General features: G+C 37.8%; 1 protein-coding gene across 2 annotated transcripts in view; it reads left to right on the top strand.

Annotated features, from left to right (window-relative positions):
- SMC1B (structural maintenance of chromosomes 1B) overlaps nt 1–19,120 on the top strand; it is a 75,808-nt gene that overhangs the window by 38,377 nt on the left and 18,311 nt on the right. For both annotated transcript variants that reach the window (XM_030320906.1, XM_030320904.1), the window contains exons 12-15: nt 2,908–3,054; nt 10,533–10,670; nt 10,945–11,061; nt 12,455–12,561. In XM_030320906.1, coding sequence (XP_030176766.1) covers nt 2,908–3,054; nt 10,533–10,670; nt 10,945–11,061; nt 12,455–12,561 — 509 coding nt within the window. The remainder of the gene's footprint in view (nt 1–2,907; nt 3,055–10,532; nt 10,671–10,944; nt 11,062–12,454; nt 12,562–19,120) is intronic.

Raw genomic sequence — 19,120 nt, 5'->3', positions numbered from 1 at the left:
TTCCATTGTTTATCTGAAATTCACATGTAACTGGGTGTGCTGCTTCTCTCTTTGCTAAATCTGGTATCCATACCCTAGCAAGATCTAGTGCGTACTATGGTATATAAGCTCTATGTTTAGGAAGCAGTTCTATCATTCTTAACTTTTGTAAGTATTGTTTTTACATGTTTAATGGGGTCTTTACTATAAAATCAAATATATATTTACTTAATTTTTCTCATGTTTTTGGTGGTACCGGTTCTGTATTTTAATCTTAATCTGAAATTTATTTTGATGTGTATTATTAGGTATAGGTATTAGCTTTTTCCCCTAAATGGTTAATTACCTATCCCAATATCATATATTGAATAATTTTTGTTTTTCTGCTTGCTTAATTGAATTCAGTGATTTCTCATTTTCTCTTTTTCAGTGATTTCTCATTATGGATTATTATATTTGGTTCTTTTTCCACCTAGTCTAATTTCTTATCTCTAGTTATTTATTTGAGGCTATCTTACTGCATATTTATATTTATTATAATCTTTATTATGATTTATAAAATCTAATTTCTTTTAGAAAGTAATCAAAATATGCATTATAAATAAGTAAATAAAATACTAGCCTACAAGCACTGTAAAATCAGTATGTCTGAAACTAAATTAATGTTCTTTCTGAATCTTGATCTCCTGTATTTAATTCTTGGTACCACTATTCTAGCTAAATGAAGTTCTGGTTTTTCCCCAAGGATTTCCTCATAACCTCTACAATCCCAGTCTATTGGACCAGTCTGTTTTTCAAATAATTGCCAGAATGGTCTGTTTAAAGCTCATGTCTGATCACTTCTGTCTCCTATGTGCTACCTTCCCATTCCGTGTTAATCCCCTCCGCGCCCTCCATAGACTCCCTGGTCCTTAGTCGTGTTCAGTCCCCATTTTCCCGTGAGGGCACACAAAGAGCTCCACGGTCTGCCCTGCCTGCTAGCCGTACCTCTGTGCTATTCCTTCACTGTCGCGTTACTTTCTAGGAATTCCAAACTCACATTGCCTCTGTCTCCATCCCACCCCTGTGACACATGCACGTACACACAGTCTGTGTGTCCGTGCCCCGCTGCCTGCATTCCACCACCGCCCTTTTCTGGGCTACCTCCTACCTGTGTGTGTCAGAGACTGCAGTTGCCTGCTTAGTATCCCTTTCCCTGTTTTCCTTACTAACAGAAGCCTGATCTTCCTGCGTGACAATCTAGGGGGGGACAATTGGAAGTAAACGGCAGTCATCAGGAGTCCTGCCAGGAAAGTTTCTTAATAGAACTTTTACCTCCTTTTGTGAAACATAGACACAGTAGCTGGAGCTGTAGGATTCTCCTGGACTACCAAATGACTTTGAAACGGTCACGTGAGAGATTCAGACATACACATCACTAGTGACACATAGTGTAAACGTAAAGTAAGCTTTGTGGAGAACTTAAAAGCAGAAAAGGAGAGGAGCCTATGTGGTTCTTCACCTTTCCTTCAGTGTGAATGAAATACGGTTTGGCCAGGCAGACAGAGCCCGAGCTGAAAGTGTTCCCAGAGAGGGATGCTGCCTCCATATCACTGCACATAGTTGTGAAGAAGTCAGAGGAGTCAGCAAGGTGTGTACCAGTGGGCTTCCCAAACTGCCCTCCCGCTCAGAGAGAGCTTCCCGTTAGGAGCTCAGTCTCCATGCCACTGCTGTTGCTATCCAGTGAAGATGTAACGCTTTTCCCCAGAGCCATTTCAGACCATGAGCAAACTGATCGCCAGGCCGACAGTTGGGAAGGAAAGGAGCCCCTAAAGCCTTCCAGAAAATAACAAGGCTGTCGCCCTTGAAGAGTGATCCAAATACTAAGGATAGTACAGCAATATTCTATCAGGAGTCTGGGTTTTTGTTAACTCTGGCGTCACCATAAAAACCCTGGAACGCGTACCTCTGTAATTGTGAGACAGAAATAAACTGAGTTTTCTGGTAAATATCTAGTTACGTCTAACTAGTTCCTCTGATAAGATACAATGGAAGCCTTGGCCTCTTCAGGAAGCCTTCTGCAGAGCAGCTGGGTTGGAATCCTCCAGTTTTATGCTTCGAGATTATTCTGAGTATGACTCTAGCTTCTCATCGCTTTATGTTGTAATGATATGTTTCTTTTCCCCACGAAAGTGATTTGCTGAGGGTCAGTACCATATGTCACTTCTTTGGTCACTCCGGTCCCCGGTATGGAACGTCTCAAACACAGTAGCACGCAGGGAATGTTTGTCTGAATGAAGGAATGAATGAGATTCCTATTTGTTGACTTTTTTTTTTTTTTTTTAAGCTCACATTGCATGGTTTTAGTCTTACACAGGTGGTCTGCACCTGCTTTCACCAAATAATTAGAAACATTTGCAAAACACAGAATCATTTACTGCATAAAGCATATGATTACTCACTGGACTATAAACTTGAAGCTATTTTGTACCTCTGACTCTGTTTAAATTTTTTTCTTCCTCCCGGTTTCATTTGCATCGGGGAGAATGTGATATGCTTCGTATCTAAGGCTGTTTTCGTAATATGCCACTGGCATGTGGTAAGAAATTCTTCAAAACACAGGAATATATAATGCAAACTATTTGATACCAAATTTGCCTCTCATTATTGAATATGTTTGGAACTAATGTACAATTTACTTTGAAACTTTTTAATGGCTGCTAATCTCTTGCCTAGAATTGCTTTGGGCCTTAGCAAAACAGGACTTGTATTTGTGGTTCATTTATTGGCTAGTGTCTGTCCCTTCATAAGTTGGGTATTTTATTCATAAATTTCATTAAGTGGTTTTTCTCATCTATAAATTCCCAGCTGGAAAAATTTCCATATTATGTCCAATCTTTATCTTCCTTATGTACATCTCTCCAGGATAAAATGTTTTTAATTTTACAGACAGTAGCTCTTGATGGAACATTATTTTTAAAATCTGGGGTGATCTCTGGAGGATCAAGTGACTTAAAATACAAGGCTAGATGCTGGGATGAGAAGGAGATAAAGAACTTAAGAGACAGAAGAACCCAGCTGATCCAGGAATTAAAGGTAAGCCCATGCTGTAGACATTGTGGCATACTAAAGAGAGTAATTGTGTTTTTAAACAAATTTTTGGACTAATACAAGGACTATGCCTGCTTAAAAAAATTCAAGTAAAGCAAAATAGAATAAATTGAAATATAAAAATCTTTCTCTTACCTATCCTTACATCTCCGTGATATTTGCTAAACACAGTCTGATATATAGCCTCTGGAAATTTTCTCTGTATATGTAAGTATATATATTATTTTTCCTACTTGTTTTATGATAGACTTTTGCTACAAATAATGTTTGCAACAAGCTTTTTCACTTAATGTTATGACACGGACATGTTTTCATCTTAGCATACAGAGAATGACTTTTTTATTTTAAATGTTTATTATTTATTTTGGCGGGGAGAAAGAATGAGAGCGGGGGAGGGGCAGAGAGAGAGGGAGACACAGGATCCAAAGCAGGCTCCACGCTCCAAGCGGTCAGCACAGAGCCTGATGTGGGGCTCGAACTCACGAGATCATGACCCGAGCCGGAAGTCGGACGCTTAACCGACTGAGCCACCCAGGCTCCCGGAGAACCACTTATTTTTAATGAATCCTGCCTGGTATTTCATTATATAGATTGTGTTTATTGCATCAGTCTCCAATAATGGATGTGTTGGTTTTTGCTATTACAAATGATGCATCATTATACATTAAAAAAAATTTTTTTTAAGTTTATTTTTATTTACTTTGAGAGAGAGAGAGAGAGAGAGAGAGAGAGAGAGAGAGCAAGTGGAGGGGGGACTGAGAGGGAGGGAGACAGAATCCCAAGCAGGTTCCGCACTGTCAGCACAGAGCCTGATGCAAGGCTCGAACTCACGAACTGGGAGATCGTGACCTGAGACAAAGTCAAGAGTTGGACGCTTAACCAACTGAGCTACCCAGGTGCCCCTCATTACATGTTCTTTAGAGGATGAAAACCAAAGTACCTAGGAGGATAAATTCTGTAGCCACACTGCCTGAGTTTGAATCCTGGCTCTGCCACTTGCTGGCAGTATGACCTTGGGCAAGATACCTAACCCCATTGTATCTTAGTTTTCCTGCCTGTAAAATGGGGAGAACAAAAGTACCTTCCTTTTAGGGTTATTTTAAGGATTAAATCAGATAATCCAGTTAAAATACTTAAAATGGTATCTGGCATGTGTGAGTACTGTATACGTGTTTATTGTTATTCTTTAAAATACCTTTATTTGGGGGTGCCTGGATGGCTCATACAGTTAAGCGTCCGACTTCAGCTCAGGGCATGATCTCACGGTCTGTGAGTTCGAGCCCCGCGTTGGGCTCTGTGCTGACGGCTCAGAGCCTGGAGCCTGCTTTGGATTCTGTGTCTCCCTCGCTCTCTGCCCCTCCCCCGCTCACGCTCTGTCTCTCTCAAAAATAAACAGTAGATAAATAAATAAAATATCTTTGTATAAATACATCTCTAAGATGAATTCCTATAAGTGGGATTTCCAGGTCTAAGGGTATGTATGTTACTAAATTCCCATCAAAAGAAAACCTATAGTAGAATGTGTATATCCCTAGAGGGCTACATTGGATATTAACAGATTTTTAATCTTTGCCAATCTGATTGGTTAAAAAAAATATCTGATTGTTTGAATATGCATTTCTTAAATTATAACTGAGGTTGAGCATTTCCTCATATATTCATTGGTTCTTTGGAATTTTTGCTATAAAGTACTTATTTCTTGTGCACATTTTTCTATTAGCTGCTTGTTATTTTATTACCTACTTTAAGAATTATTTTCGGGGCACCTGGGTGGCTCAGTCGGTTAAGCATCCGGCTTCAGCTTAGGTCATGATCTCACGGTTCGTGGGTTTGAGCCCTGTGTAGGGCTCTGCGCTGACAGCTTGGAGCCTGGAGCCTGCCTCGGATTCTGTGTGTGTGTCTCTCTTGCTCTCTGCCCCTCCCCCACTTGTGTGTGCCCTGGCTCGCTCGCTCTCAAAAATAAATAATAGAAAACATTAAAAAAAAAAAAAAAAGAATTATTTGTATAAGTAAATTAATTCTTAGTCATATATGTTGTAAATATATTGTGTGACTTTTTGTTGGCTTTAATGACGTGTAATTTATATACAGTAATAGGCACCAATTTTAAGTGTGTGATTCAGTATGTTTTGACAGTTGTATGTAGTCATGTAATTGCTCCCACAATCATATTTAGAACATTTCTATCACCTTCCAGATTTCTTTATGGTTGGCCTCCTCCCCTGGACCCTGAACTGAGAGTGGGGGTAACAAAGCACCTTCACAGCACTGTTCAGAGGATTAAGTGGGTGAATAAATGTAAACTTTATAGAACACTGATCAAAGTACTCAATAAATGTGAGATATTTAAAATATCCATGAAACAGTTATAAAAACTGATCATATACTTGTCCATAATAGAAATCTCAATAGTTTTTTAAAAGGTCACCTTGATTATAATTAAATTAAGTTAGAAGTAACAACTAAAAAAATTTTTGTTTGCATAGACATTAAGAAATGTACTTATAGGTAGTTTTGGGATCAAAGAAGTAATGAAAAGGCAAATCACAACATGTCTCTAAAGTGGTAAATGGGAAGTCTGTGAGACATATAAAAGCTACATCAAGAGGAAATACCTTCAGAAGAAAGATTCAATATAAGGGCATTTATTACTTTAAGAAATTAGAACAACAGCCACAAAATAAACAGAAAAAACTTATAATGTAATTTTTTAAGCTAAAATTAATTAGAGCACAAGTCAAAATAGAAAAAAAGACTAGTGAATCTAAAAGCTGTTCTTTTGAAAGGCTAAGAAATTGCAATTTTAATAAAGGGAGGAAAAATTAGAGGCAAAAATATACAGCCTGCAAATGAGAAAATTAAAATCATTTAAAGAGAATCTTAAAAGCAAATAACTATGTCATAACAAAATCAAAATCTGAAAGAAATGGAAGATTTTCAGAAAAATATAATTAAAAATAAATATAGGGACGCCTGGGTGGCTCAATTAAGTGTCCAACTCTTGATCTCAGTTCAAATCTTGATCTCATGGTCGTGAGTTCAAACTCCACACTGAGTTCTGTTCTGGGTATGAAGCCTACTTAAAAGAAGATAGGTACGTACATACATACATACATACATACATAGACTGACCAACTAGAAAAGAAGTGGGACATTTGAAAAGTTAGGCAGTGGTGCAGTCTGCTGGCCAGGCCCCATCCATAACATCTTCCTTTCTTGCTTGGCTTTATTACAGAATCATAAAAAAACTAAGACAACTTGATTTCCTAAGTTGCATTGTAGCTACCAGTGGCCACGTGACCGTTTTAGAGCTACAGATGGAATTATTGGTATTGTCACTTGCGTTTTCTTCTTCCTTACCGGAATTCAGTCAAGAGGCCTGGGGAGGCAGCAGCCATCTTGCACCAAGAGGCAGCAAGCATGAGGATAAAGCCACTGTACTAAGAAACTAAAAGTTAGATGCTGTTGTTGAGGAACTGCATCAGCCTACATCACACTGCTTTTGTGTGAGAAAAATAAACCCACATTTTTTTTAAGCCACCGCTAGCTGGGTGACCCGCCATTGAATAAACACGCCCAGAATGTAAAATAGACAGCAGCTGTGGAAGACAGTATGGTGGCTCCTTTAAACATTCAAACTAGAATCATTGTATGATCCAGTAATTCTGCTTCTGGGTATATACTCCAAGGAATTTAAAGCAGGGTCTAGAAGAGATAGTTGTACACCCGTGTTCCTAACGGTATTATTCACAACAGACAAAAAGTAGAAGCAACCCAAGTGTTCATCGCTGGATGAATGGACAAACAAATGTGTTCTGTACATTCAGTGAAATACTCATCCTTAAAAAAGGGAGGAAATTCCAACACCTGCTACACAGTGGAAACCTGAGGACGTGATGCTACATGAAATAAGCCAGTCACAAAAAGACGAATACTGTAGGATTCCACGTACATGAGGCCCCTAGAGTAGTCAGATTCATACAGACAGAAAGTAGACTGCCAGGTGCCGGGGCTCGGGAGTGCGGAGAACGGACTGTTGTTCACTGAGCATAAAGTTCTTCAGTGGGCAAAAGTTTTAGTTTTACAAGATGAAAAGACTTCTGGAGAAGGGCCACACAACAACAGACATGCAACTTAGACACCACTGAACTGCACACTTGAAAATGGTAAAGATGGGGAATGTTATATGTGTTTCACCACAATTGAGACAAGGATTCTGGGCCTCGTGGGTTTCCAGGTGACTTCTAATATAATTCTAATCTTCACTAAGGCATTCTAGATTATAGAAAAGGACGGAAACTTGCCAGCTTATTTTATAAAGTTAGTATAACTTAAATTTCAAATATTATGAAGATAATACAAAAAAATAAAACTGGAAATGACTTCCGCTGTGAATATAAATGCATAATTCTCAAATTAAATATCAATATAGAGAATTCAGTAATGTAGTAACAGAAAACATAATCCATTATAATAACAAATCGAAGGCAGGAGAAAAATCCTATCATTATATGTAAAAATGTATTTGGTAAAGTTCAGCAGGTAGCTCTAATTAAAGTGCTAACTAAAAGAGTAAATGGTGGAAATGATTTAAATAAATAGCTTTTACCCAAACCTAACGGGTGTAATGGCTTAAATGGTGAAACATTAAAACCGTGTTAAAATTAGGAAGTAGACTGAGATATCTATTATCAACATTATTATATAATGTGGTCTTGGAAATTATGGTAAATATAATTAGGCACAAATGAAATTTGTATAAATCTTTGAAAAGAAAAAAACTAACTTTTTGCTGATAATAGGATTATAGTTTTGAAACTACTAGATTTAATAAGCTAATGGGAGGGCTATGTGGATAAACAAAACTCCAGTTTTTCTCTGGACTATCAAAAAACATCTAAAAGTGGGAAAAGATTCTCACAAGAGGAATAACTGTAAACCTAAAGACACAGTAACTGGGGCACCTGGGTGGCTCAGTTGGTTAAGTGTCCTACTCTCCATCTTAGCTCAGGCTGTGATCTCAGGGTTCATGGGTTCAAGTCCCACGTTGGTCTCTGCGTGAACAGCACAGAGCCTGCTTAGAGTTCTCTCTCCCTCTCTGTCTCTGCCCCTTCCCAACTTGTGCTCGCTCGCTCTCTCTCTCTCTCTCTCTGTCTCTCAAATAAATAAAGATTAAAAAAATTTTCTAGAAAATAAATCTCAATGAAAAACACAAAGAGGAAAGGCATACTATATTCTTGGGTTAGAAATCTTCTAATTAATATAAAACTAAATACAATTTTAATTAAAATATTGAGGAGGGGTGCCTGGGTGGCTCAGTTGGTTAAGCATCCGACTTCAGCTCAGGTCACGATCTCACGGGTTTGTGAGTTCGAGCCCCGCATCGGGCTCTGTGCTGACAGCTAGGAGCCTGGAGCCTACTTCAGATTCTGTGTCTCCCTTTCTCTCTGCCCCTCCCCCATTCATGCTTGCTTGCTCGCTCTCAAAAATAAACATTGAAAAAGAAATTTTAATGTTATTGAGGATTTTTTTAAACATAGAATCTCTTTTTAAACTTTTTGAAATGTTACTTATCTTAGAGAGAGGGGGGCAGAGGTGAGCAGGAGAGGGGCAGAGAGAGAGACACACACACAATTCGAAGCAGGCTCCAGGCTCTGAGCTGTCAGCCCAGAGCCCAATGCGGGGCTCAAATCCGCAAACCACAAGATCATGACGTGAGCTGAAGTCAGATGCTTAACTATCTGAACCACCCAGGTGCCCCTTATTGAGGACTTTTTAACTTGATAAAATGACGTTCTAATTTTTACAAGTGAAGAATTCCCTAAGATTAGTAAAAAAAAAAATATGTGACAAAAGTGGGGAAGGTAGAACTTCTCTTGCTGGTGTACAGAATACCACGAGAAGCCATTGCAGTCAAGCTGATGCATTATTGACATAGGGATGGACAGATTAATGAAACAGAAGAGGAATTCCAGAAATACTCCCAGTATACTGACAACTTAGTGTACAACAAAGATGATGTTTCAGTTTGGTGGGAAAAGGATAGATGATTTAGTAAATGGTATTGGCATATCTAGAGAAAGTAATGCTATGCCCCGTGTTATAACACAAAAATAAATTCCAGATTAAAAGCCTGAATGTAAAAAAGTTAAATGAGGATAAAACCCATTGTATACAGTTTTTTAAGTTTAAAATGAAGACTAGGTTCTCTGCTTATCAAAGAGTTCTTTCCAAGTTGACATGAAAAAGACATGATAGAACATCTGGGGAAAGGATAAGATTAGACAGTTCAAGGAAAGAAGTTGTCCATTGGCCAATAAACATGAAAAAATGCTCAGTATAGAATATAGCACTCAAGGGAATACAAAGCAAATTCAGATTACTTCATACCTATACGTAAGGCTTGGAAATATATATAAATGCTGGAGGAGAAGTAAAGAAACATGTACTCCTCCGTTATTTATGGAAAGGAGAGTTCTAGCCTTTGGGAAAGCAGCGGTAGCTGCTGTTAAACACATGAATACATTTGACCCCTTGATCGTACCCTGAGGATCTATTGCATGGAAATGAAAACATGAACACTTAATGGTGTACATACAAGTATGTTGTTGCAGCTGCTGGCAGTGGCAGAAACCCAGCCCATCATTAAGAGAACAGTTGGATAATTTTGGTACAGGTACACTCTGGAATAATACACAGCCATTGAAAGAATTGATCTAGAGCTTTATCAATTGACTTTTGTGAGTAACTGAGAAAAACAGGAGGCAGAAACATATGCAACATGATTCTAAACTTGTAAAACAAGTGACTCTGTGTACGCATATATTCATGTAAAGACTAGGAGGAAAATACAGAAGGACATATACTAGGAAGTTAATCTGGTTGAATAATAGGGTGGGCGAAGGAGGAAGGGGATGCGCTAAAAGCAAGGCTGATTCCATTTCAGCCGCTTACGTGCCTTGTATGGAACACACGCTTCCCATTCCTCGTTTTTCATTTCTGTTTCCTGTTCGGAAGTGCGTTAGTTTTTGAGGGTGCTTGTCGTAGGGCATCGTGGGCACTCCGGATGGCTCGTGTACTTAGTTGCCAGTCTCTTATCAGAAGAAGGGAAGATGGGGAGTGCCTGGGGGGCTCCATCGGTTAAGCGTCTGACTCTTGATTTGGGCTCAGGTCACAGTCTCACTGTTTGTGAGTTTGAGCCCTGCATCGGGCTCAGCCCTGCTGGTGTGGAGCCTGCTTGGGATTCTCTCTCTCTCCCTCTCTGTCTCTCTGCTCCCCTCTGCTGGCTCTCTCTCTCTCTTTCTCCCTCTCTCTCAAATAAATAAATTTTAAAAAGGGAAGAAGGGAAGGTGGGGTGTGGGTGTGGTTATATATAAAAATCAGTGAATTATTCCAGTGAGATCACTGGAAAATGAAAGTGCTATTCTCTTATAAAATGTTCTCACGTTTCTCTCCCTTGTTAGGATCTAATGAAGATACTTCGCAAGGAAGCTGACTTGAAACAAATACAGACTCTAGTACAAGGAACTCATACACGACTCAAATATTCCCAGAGTGAACTAGAGATGATTAAAAAGAAGCAACTTGCTGCTTTTTACCGGGTAATATGGGCTTACATAAAACTTGGTGGAGATTAGAACCAGGACAGAGAATTTCAGGAATTATATATCTATAACACCATGTAATTTCTACACTTTATCCCATGATTGAGATTATATTTGTATGGTTGTTAATCTGGATATACAGGTGTGCCTGCAGTTACCTTATCTCATGGATTCCCTTTTTATTCCAAAAGATTCCTGTCACCTTTTTTTGCTTCACCATCTAAAGCTAAAACAGCTATTTTAAAAAGAAAATTTTCTCTTTCGTAATTAGGAACAATCTCAGCTACAGAGTGAGCTGCTGAACATTGAGTCTCAATGTACTATGTTGAGTGAAGGTGTGAAAGAACGGCAACAACGAATCGAAGAATTTCAAGAGGAGATAGACAAGGTCACGCATCGTGTATTTATGACCGATGGGCACGTCAAGTAGAGTTCTCAACCAGATAGCGGGTTTAGGGCTTCTTGCACATACACTAAAGCAGTTCGATAAGTGCCTGGTTTTATTGGTCTGCCAAATGAGTTTGTGGCTTTGGAGAACCACTGCAGCACCTCTCGAGAGGTCATGACCGGTGCACACTTACTCCTGCTCTCTTCTCCTTGCCCATTGTAAAAATGAGAGCCTTTTTCTTCTCCCACTGCCCTTAACGGCAAGAAAGAAAGAACTTTTCGTTCAGATTAGTTTTTAAAGTTGCTTCTTCCCTGAGTAATTATTTCTTGAACATTTATTGTATATACCAGGCACGGCGCTTGCCTCTGGGGCAACAAAGATCTGGTCATCTAGCCTCTGCTGGTAACATGACAGGAGCTTTGTGGCTCAGTTCATGCCGCTGTTGATCCTGTCTAATCCTGAGGAAGTTGTCTGTCACACCATCGCTGAGTAACTTCCACTCATTGCTTTAGTTCTGCCTCGTGTCACAGGTTTCTTATGTTACTTTAATTAGCTTTTTTCCAGGTTAAGTACCCCTAATGCTTTAATCATGTATGTTGACCGTGGATTTAAGACCAGCTCTGGCAGCCATCCCCTGGGCTCTCTGTTGTTTATCAACGCCCAGAACAAAGTTTAAGGTCAAAATATCGTCTGACCTCTACAGAGTACCATGGGACTCAACACATAGAACTATAACTCTCCATAGTTTTGATTATCTAGTTATGTAAATTATGACTTACCACTGCATGAATGATATCACATTCATGCTTAATTTATATTCAACTAAAACCTGAAAGTTTTTAACATGTCCTGCTGTTTAAAACAACAAGTTTCTCTTATCCTGTAATGGTATATAAATAAATGCAGGGCTTTAAAGATATTGAGGTTAAATGTTATTTTGTTGGGATTTGGCTCATTCTAGTTTTTCCAGATCTTTCTGAGTCTTAATTCAATGTTCCAGTCTTCATGGCTTCTATTGCCCAAGACTCTATAGCATTACTTACATAGAAAGAATATTTTATTTATTTATGTAGAATGTTATATTATGGTGTAGCTAACGTAAAGGAAATATTTCTGATTTTGTTAAACACTTCATAAAGCCAAAACTGTTAATAAGGCCAATTATGAGCTTTCTTATTTAGTTTTTACAGTAAGAAATTTGAAAATAGATGGGTGTCGTTTGTGGAGTTAAAGAGAAAGAAATCACTGGCTCCTCAGAGTACAATAATGCTTTTCAGATTAGTATTTAGCCTAATACAGGAAGTTCTTGGTGGGAAGAATTTAGATTTAAGCATTGTCTATATACTTTCTAAAAATTAATTAGTAAACCAGTTGTTTTGAAATAATTTAAAAGGTTGAAGATGATATTTTCCAACACTTCTGTGAAGAAATTGGTGTGGAAAATATTCGTGAATTTGAGAAGAAACATGTTAAACAGCAACAAGAAATTGATCAAAAAAGGTATTTTTATAAGAAGATGTTAGTAAGCAACTTACACATATATAAACGTAACTATTATTTCTTAATTTAAGGGAATTGTGGCTGAACGAATCCTTATTTCAGTTCATCAAGAAATATCTAGTAAACATTCATATTCTTATAGAGATAGAATTCTTTTATTCAGTAACTTTTTTTTTAATGTTTATTTCTGACAGAGAGAGACAGAACATGAGTGGGGGAGGGGCAGAGAGAGAGGGAGACACAGAACCCGAAGCGGGCTCCAGGCTCCGAGCTGTCAGCACAGAGCCCGACACGGGGCTCGAACCCACCAACTGTGAGATCATGACCTGAGCCTAAGTCGGACGCTTAACCGACTGAGCCACCCAGGCGCCCCTATTCAGTAACGTTTTAAAGAGAGGAAGCATAAATATAAGAAATAAGAGAATGAGGATATACTTACACAAACATAGTAATTATTAAAAGAATAATAAGGCAGTAATTTACTTATTTCTCTATAAATATCCATGTATATGGATAAAATTTGTAATTTTCAAGAAATAACATATTACCAGGATAGAAAAATCTGAGGAAGTCAGTTACCATAAGAAAGGAAAGTAAAAAAGCTTTCTGCCCATCACACCCTTCCCCAAATTCACCAGGCATGTATGGTTTCGCAAATGAATCATCCCAGCAAACTTTAAAGGCATAAGGAACTTCAACATTTAACATTTAAACGAATGTTCAGTATTTAAACTTCTTCATGGTATAGGAGAGGAAGTTTTATTAAATGAACAGCTTTTTATTAAATGAACATAATATAATATTGAGTAATATTGATACAAAAAATCCAAAAAAGGTATGTACATATACATCTCAATCATTCCTACCTGTAAATAACCAAATAAGTTTTAAAAGGAAACAAGGCAGTGCAACAACAACAGCAAAATATTCCACCATTATCAGTGTAGATTTCATTCTGGAAATAAAAGGATGGTTCCGTATCAGGGATTATTGCTATAATTTGCCATATTAATGATCAAAGGGGAAAAAAATCAATCAACTCTAGAAATGATTAAGAGAACTAGACAGAATTCAGCATCCATTCTTGATTTGAAATTCTTAAAATGTGAGTAGGTATCTGTAATATGAGAAAATATACCTTATCCTAAATCAGCATTATGTTTTCATGAGTAACGTTGGAAAACACTAGAAGTATTCCTAGTAAAATTAGAAATGAGAAGAATATTCAGTATCACCGTTACCTAATGTGCTCCTAGAAATAATAGTCAATAGAGTTAGACAAGAAATATAAATAAGGTATAAACATTTGCAAAGGAGGAAACAAAACTTCCACTGTTGGCAGGTTATATGATATATATCTAGAAATTCCTAGAAAAAAATTAGAAATTGAAATTCCTAGAAAACTGTTAGAAACAAAAAAGCGTTCAGTAATGTGGCTGAATACAAATATTAATATGAAAATTTTAAATTAAAAATTAATATAAAAATTAATTTTAAAATTAGTAGCCTTTCTATATAGAAACTACCAGGGAGACAATGTGTAGGGAGAAAATATCTCAATTATGTTAGGAAAAGGGTGTAAAATACTTGGTACTTGGGAATAAAGCTACTAAATGTGAAAGTATATAAGGAAACTTTTAGGGGCACCTGGGTGGCTCAGTCAGTGTCCGAATCTTGATTTCGGCTCAGGTCACGATCTCCCAATTCGTGGGTTTGAGCCCCGCATTGGGCTCTGTGCTGGCAGTGCGGAGCCTGCTTAGGATTTTCTCTCTCCCTCTCCCTGTCTCCACTCTCTCTCTCTCTGCCCCTCACCCCTCTGAAAACTAAATAAGCTTTTTTAAAAAAAGAAATTTAAACAAGACAGAGAAATAATAAAGTTGAATAAAAAGAAAAGGCAGGGGCGCCTGGGTGGCTCAGTCAGTTAAGCGTCCGACTTCGGCTCAGGTCATGATATCACAGTTTGTGAGTTCGAGCCCCGCATTGGGCTCTGTGCTGACAGCTAGGAGCCTGGAACCTGCTTCGGATTCTGTCTCCTTCTATCTCTGCTCCTCCCCCACTGTGCTCTGTCTCTGTCTCTCAAAAATAAATTAATGGTCGGGGCGCCTGGGTGGCGCAGTCGGTTAAGCGTCCGACTTCACGATCTCGCGGTCCGTGAGTTCGAGCCCCGCGTCGGGCTCTGGGCTGATGGCTCAGAGCCTGGAGCCTGTTTCCGATTCTGTGTCTCCCCTCTCTCTCTGCCCCTCGCCCGTTCATGCTCTGTCTCTCTCTGTCCCAAAAATAAATAAACGTTGAAAAAAAATTTATAAAAAAATAAATTAATGGAAACAAAGGAAAGAAAGAAAAAAAAGAAAGAAAAGGCATACTAGTTCTTTCATAGGAAGACTCAGTATTATAAAGAAGTTGGTTCTCCCTAATTTAAGCCATAATTTCATCTCAACACATGTATGGACAAGGTTTAAAAAAAAAAAAAAAACAACTGGGTAAGCTGATTCTAGAGTTCACATTCAGAACTAGCTAAGAAAAAATCTGAAAAGGGTAATGAGAAAGGACTAGGACTCCCAGATTTGAAAACATGTATAAAGTTGGATTAATTAAAATCTTGAGGTACTTGCTCACAAATAGAGTCCAGATCTATAAGGGAAATTCAAGTTAATATAAAGCTGGCATTTCATATAAGTAGAGAAAAAATATACTTTTCCAGTAAATCATGTTGGGATACATGTGTTTCCAACCTGGAAAAACGTACTTGGGTCCCTATCTCATTCTTCAGACCCAGATCAATGCCAAACATTCTAGTGAATAAAATGAAGGCATAAAAATACTAGGATAAGCCATAAGAGAATTTTCAAAAATAATCTCAGATTAGAGAAGGTCTTTCAGTATGACTTAAACACCGGGAACCATAAAGGAAAGGATAAAATGCAAAGGTATAGAAATAAAGATGTTTTGCATGGCAACAGTACCGTGAAGAAAATCAAGACAAATGACAATCCGGGGGAGAACATATGTACACATATATGTTTAGAAATCGTAAAGAGTGGTTCCTCTGAGAAGGCTGACAAGGTGGGAGAGAGATATTTTACTTTTTGTGTATTCTTGCACCTTTTTAATTTTGTACCACATCCATGTATTATCTATTCAAATGTGATTGTTTTGACAATAGGACTATAAATTCTAAATTTAAGGATACAATAGTGACAATGACAAGGTTGTACCGTAAGTCAGAGGACAGTCCCTTTACCCAAGGGGTGTAATCATTTTATGTTTAAAAGTAGTCAAAGTCGGGACGCCTGGGTGGCGCAGTTGGTTAAGCGTCCGACTTCAGCCAGGTCGCGATCTCGCGGTCCGTGAGTTCGAGCCCCGCATCGGGCTCTGGGCTGATGGCTCGGAGCCTGGAGCCTGTTTCCGATTCTGTGTCTCCCTCTCTCTCTGCCCCTCCCCCATTCATGCTCTGTCTCTCTCTGTCTCAAAAATAAATAAACGTTGAAAAAAAAAATTAAAAAAAAAAAAAGTAGTCAAAGTCATGCAGAAACAGGAAACACAAAAGCATTTATGATTGCAGATTATTTAAGGTCTAGACTTATACTCATCTAGATGATTGGTTTATTTTGTATTAGGTACTTCTCTTTTTTACAGTTTTATTGAGATAAAATTGACATGCATCACTGTGTTAAGTTTAAGGTGTATAGCATAATGGTCGGAGTTACATGCATTGTAAAATTGTTATCGCAGTAAGTTTAGGTAACATCCATCATCTCACATAGACAAAAAAATCAAATATAATTTTTATTTTTACTTGTAAAAGTTTTTTATTTCCTGTGTAGTTAACATGCAGTGTTATAGTAGTTTCAGTTATACAATATAGTGATTCAGCAGCTCTATGTGTTACACCATATGCTCATCAAGATAAGGGTACTTACCCTTAATCCTCTTTACCTATTCCACATATCTCCCACCCACCTCCCCTATGGTAACCATGTACTTGTTCTCTAGTTAAGAGTCTGTTTTTTGCTTTGCCTCTTTTCTTTTCCTTTGTTCATTTGTTTTGTATTTGTCTTTCTCTGACTGACTTATTTTGCTTAGCATAATACTCTGTAAGTAGCTCCATTCAGGTCATTGCAAATGGCAAGATTTCATTCTTTTTTATGACTAATATTCCATTGTATATACATACTGCATCTTCTCTATCCATTCCTCTGTTGATGGACACTTGGGCTGCTTTCAAAGTTTAGCTATTGTAAATCTGCTATAAACATAGGGATGCATATATTCTTTTGAATTAGTGTTTTCATATTCTTAGGGTAAATACCCAGTAGTGTGATTACTGGACTGTAGGGTAGTTCTATTTTTAACTTTTTGATGAACCTCTATTGTGTTTTCCACAGTGGCTGTACCAGTTTGCATTCCCACTAACAGTGCATGAAGGTTCCTTTTTCTACACACCCTCACCAGCACCTGTTTTTTCTTGCATTTTTTTTTTTAATTTTAGCCATTGTGATAGGTGTGAGGTGGTAACTCGCTGTGATTTGTATTTCCCTGATGATGAGTGATGTGGAGCATCTTTTCAAGTGTCTGTTGGCCATCTATATGTCTCCTTTGGGGAAATGTCTGTTCATGTGTTCTGTTCATTTTTAAATGGATTATTTGTTTTTTGGGTGTTTTGTTTCTTGGGTGAGTGCTATAAGTTCTTTATATATTTTAGATACTACCCTTTGTCAAATATGTCATTTGCAAGTATCTTATCTTATTCTGTAGGTTGCCTTTTAGTTTTGTTGGTTGTTTCCTTTGCTGTGCAGAAGCTTTTTATTTTGATGTAGTCCCAATAGTTTATTTTTGCTTTTATTTTTCTTGCCTCAGGAGACATATCTAGAAAAAAGTTGTTCTGGCCAATGTCAGAGACATTATTGCCTGTCCTCTATTCTAGGATTTTTATGGTTTCTGGTCTCATATCTAGGTCTTTAATCCATTTTGAGGTTATTTTTGTGTATGGTGAAAGAAAGTGGCCCAGTTTCATTCTTTTGCATGGAGCCGTCCCGTTCTCCCAGCACCATTTGTTGAAGAGACTGTCCTTTTCCCATTGTATAGCCTTGCCTCCTTTGTCAAAGATTAATTGACCATATCGTGGGTTTTTTCTGGGTTTTCTATTCCATTCCTTTGATCTGTGTGTCTATTTTTGTGCTTGTACCATACTGTTTCGATTACTACTTTGTAGTATAATTTGAAATATGGAGTTGTGATATCTGCAGTTTTATGTTTTTAAGATTGCTTTGGCTATTCAGGGTCTTTTGTGGTTCCAGGCAAATTTTAGTATTGTTTGTTCTAGTTCTGTGAAAAGTGTTACTGGTATTTTGGTAGCAATTGCATTAAATATGTAGATTGCTTAGGGTAGTACAGACATTTTAACAATATTTGTTCTTCCAGTCCATGAACATGGGATGTCTTTCCATTTCTTTGTATTGTCTTCAGTGTTTTATAGTTTTCAGAGTATAGGTCTTTCACCCCTTTGGTTAATTCCTAGTTTATTCCTAGGCATTTTGTTATTTTTGATGCAATTGTAAATGGGATTGTTTTCATAATTTCTCTTTCTGATGCTTCATTATTAGTGTATAGAAATGCAATGGATTTCTGTATATTGGTTTTGTGTCCTGCAACCTTACTGAATTTATCAGTTCTAGTAGTTGTTTGGTGGAGTCTTCAGGGTTTTCTATATATGCTAGCATGTCATCTGTAAATAATGAAAGTATTATTTCTTCAGTACCAATTTGGGTGCGTTTTATTTCTTTAAAAATGTTTTTAAATGTTTATTTATTTTTGAGAGAGAAAGAGTGCACAAGCAGGGGAGGGACAGAGAGGGAGACACAGAATCCAAAGCAGGCTCCAGGCTCTGAGCTATCAGCAGTGGAGCCTGATGAGGGACTCCAACCCACGAACTGTAAGATCATGACCTGAGCCCAAGTCAGATGCTCAACTGATTGATCCACCCAGGTGCCCCACTTTTTTTTTTAATTTTTTAAATGTTTATTTATTTTGATAGCATGCACATGCATGTGAGAAGTGGGGGAGGGGCACAGAGAGGGAGGGAGAGAGAGAATCCCAGGCAGGCCCTGTGCTGTCAGCACAGAGCCTGATGCAGGGCTTGATCCCACGAACCATGAGCTGATCATGACTTGAACCAATATCAAGAGTTGGACACTTAACCAGGTGCCTGGATGTCTTTTATGCCTTTTTCTTGTCTGGTTGCTGTAGCTAGGACTTCCAATATTATGTTGAATAAAAGTGGTGAGAATGGACATCTTGTCTTGTTCCTGACCTTAGGGGAAAAGCTCTCGGTTTATTCCCATTGAGTATAATGTTAGTTGTGGGTTTTTCATATAATCAAATATAATTTTTAAATACAAAAGTAATATGTACCTCCCAGAGAACATAGAAAAGACTTTTAAAAAATATCAGTCATTATCCCATTGTCTAGAAATAAAAAACTATCGATATTTTGGCCCATTTCTTTAATTTTATTCTCTATAATTCATAGTCCATTTATTTATTCAACACCTATTTAATG

The sequence above is a fragment of the Lynx canadensis genome, chromosome B4, assembly GCF_007474595.2.
Source record: "Lynx canadensis isolate LIC74 chromosome B4, mLynCan4.pri.v2, whole genome shotgun sequence".
In the NCBI taxonomy this organism is placed as follows: domain Eukaryota; kingdom Metazoa; phylum Chordata; class Mammalia; order Carnivora; family Felidae; genus Lynx; species Lynx canadensis.
Note: the sequence above shows the minus strand (reverse complement) of the source record. Positions and strands in the feature narration are given on the sequence as shown.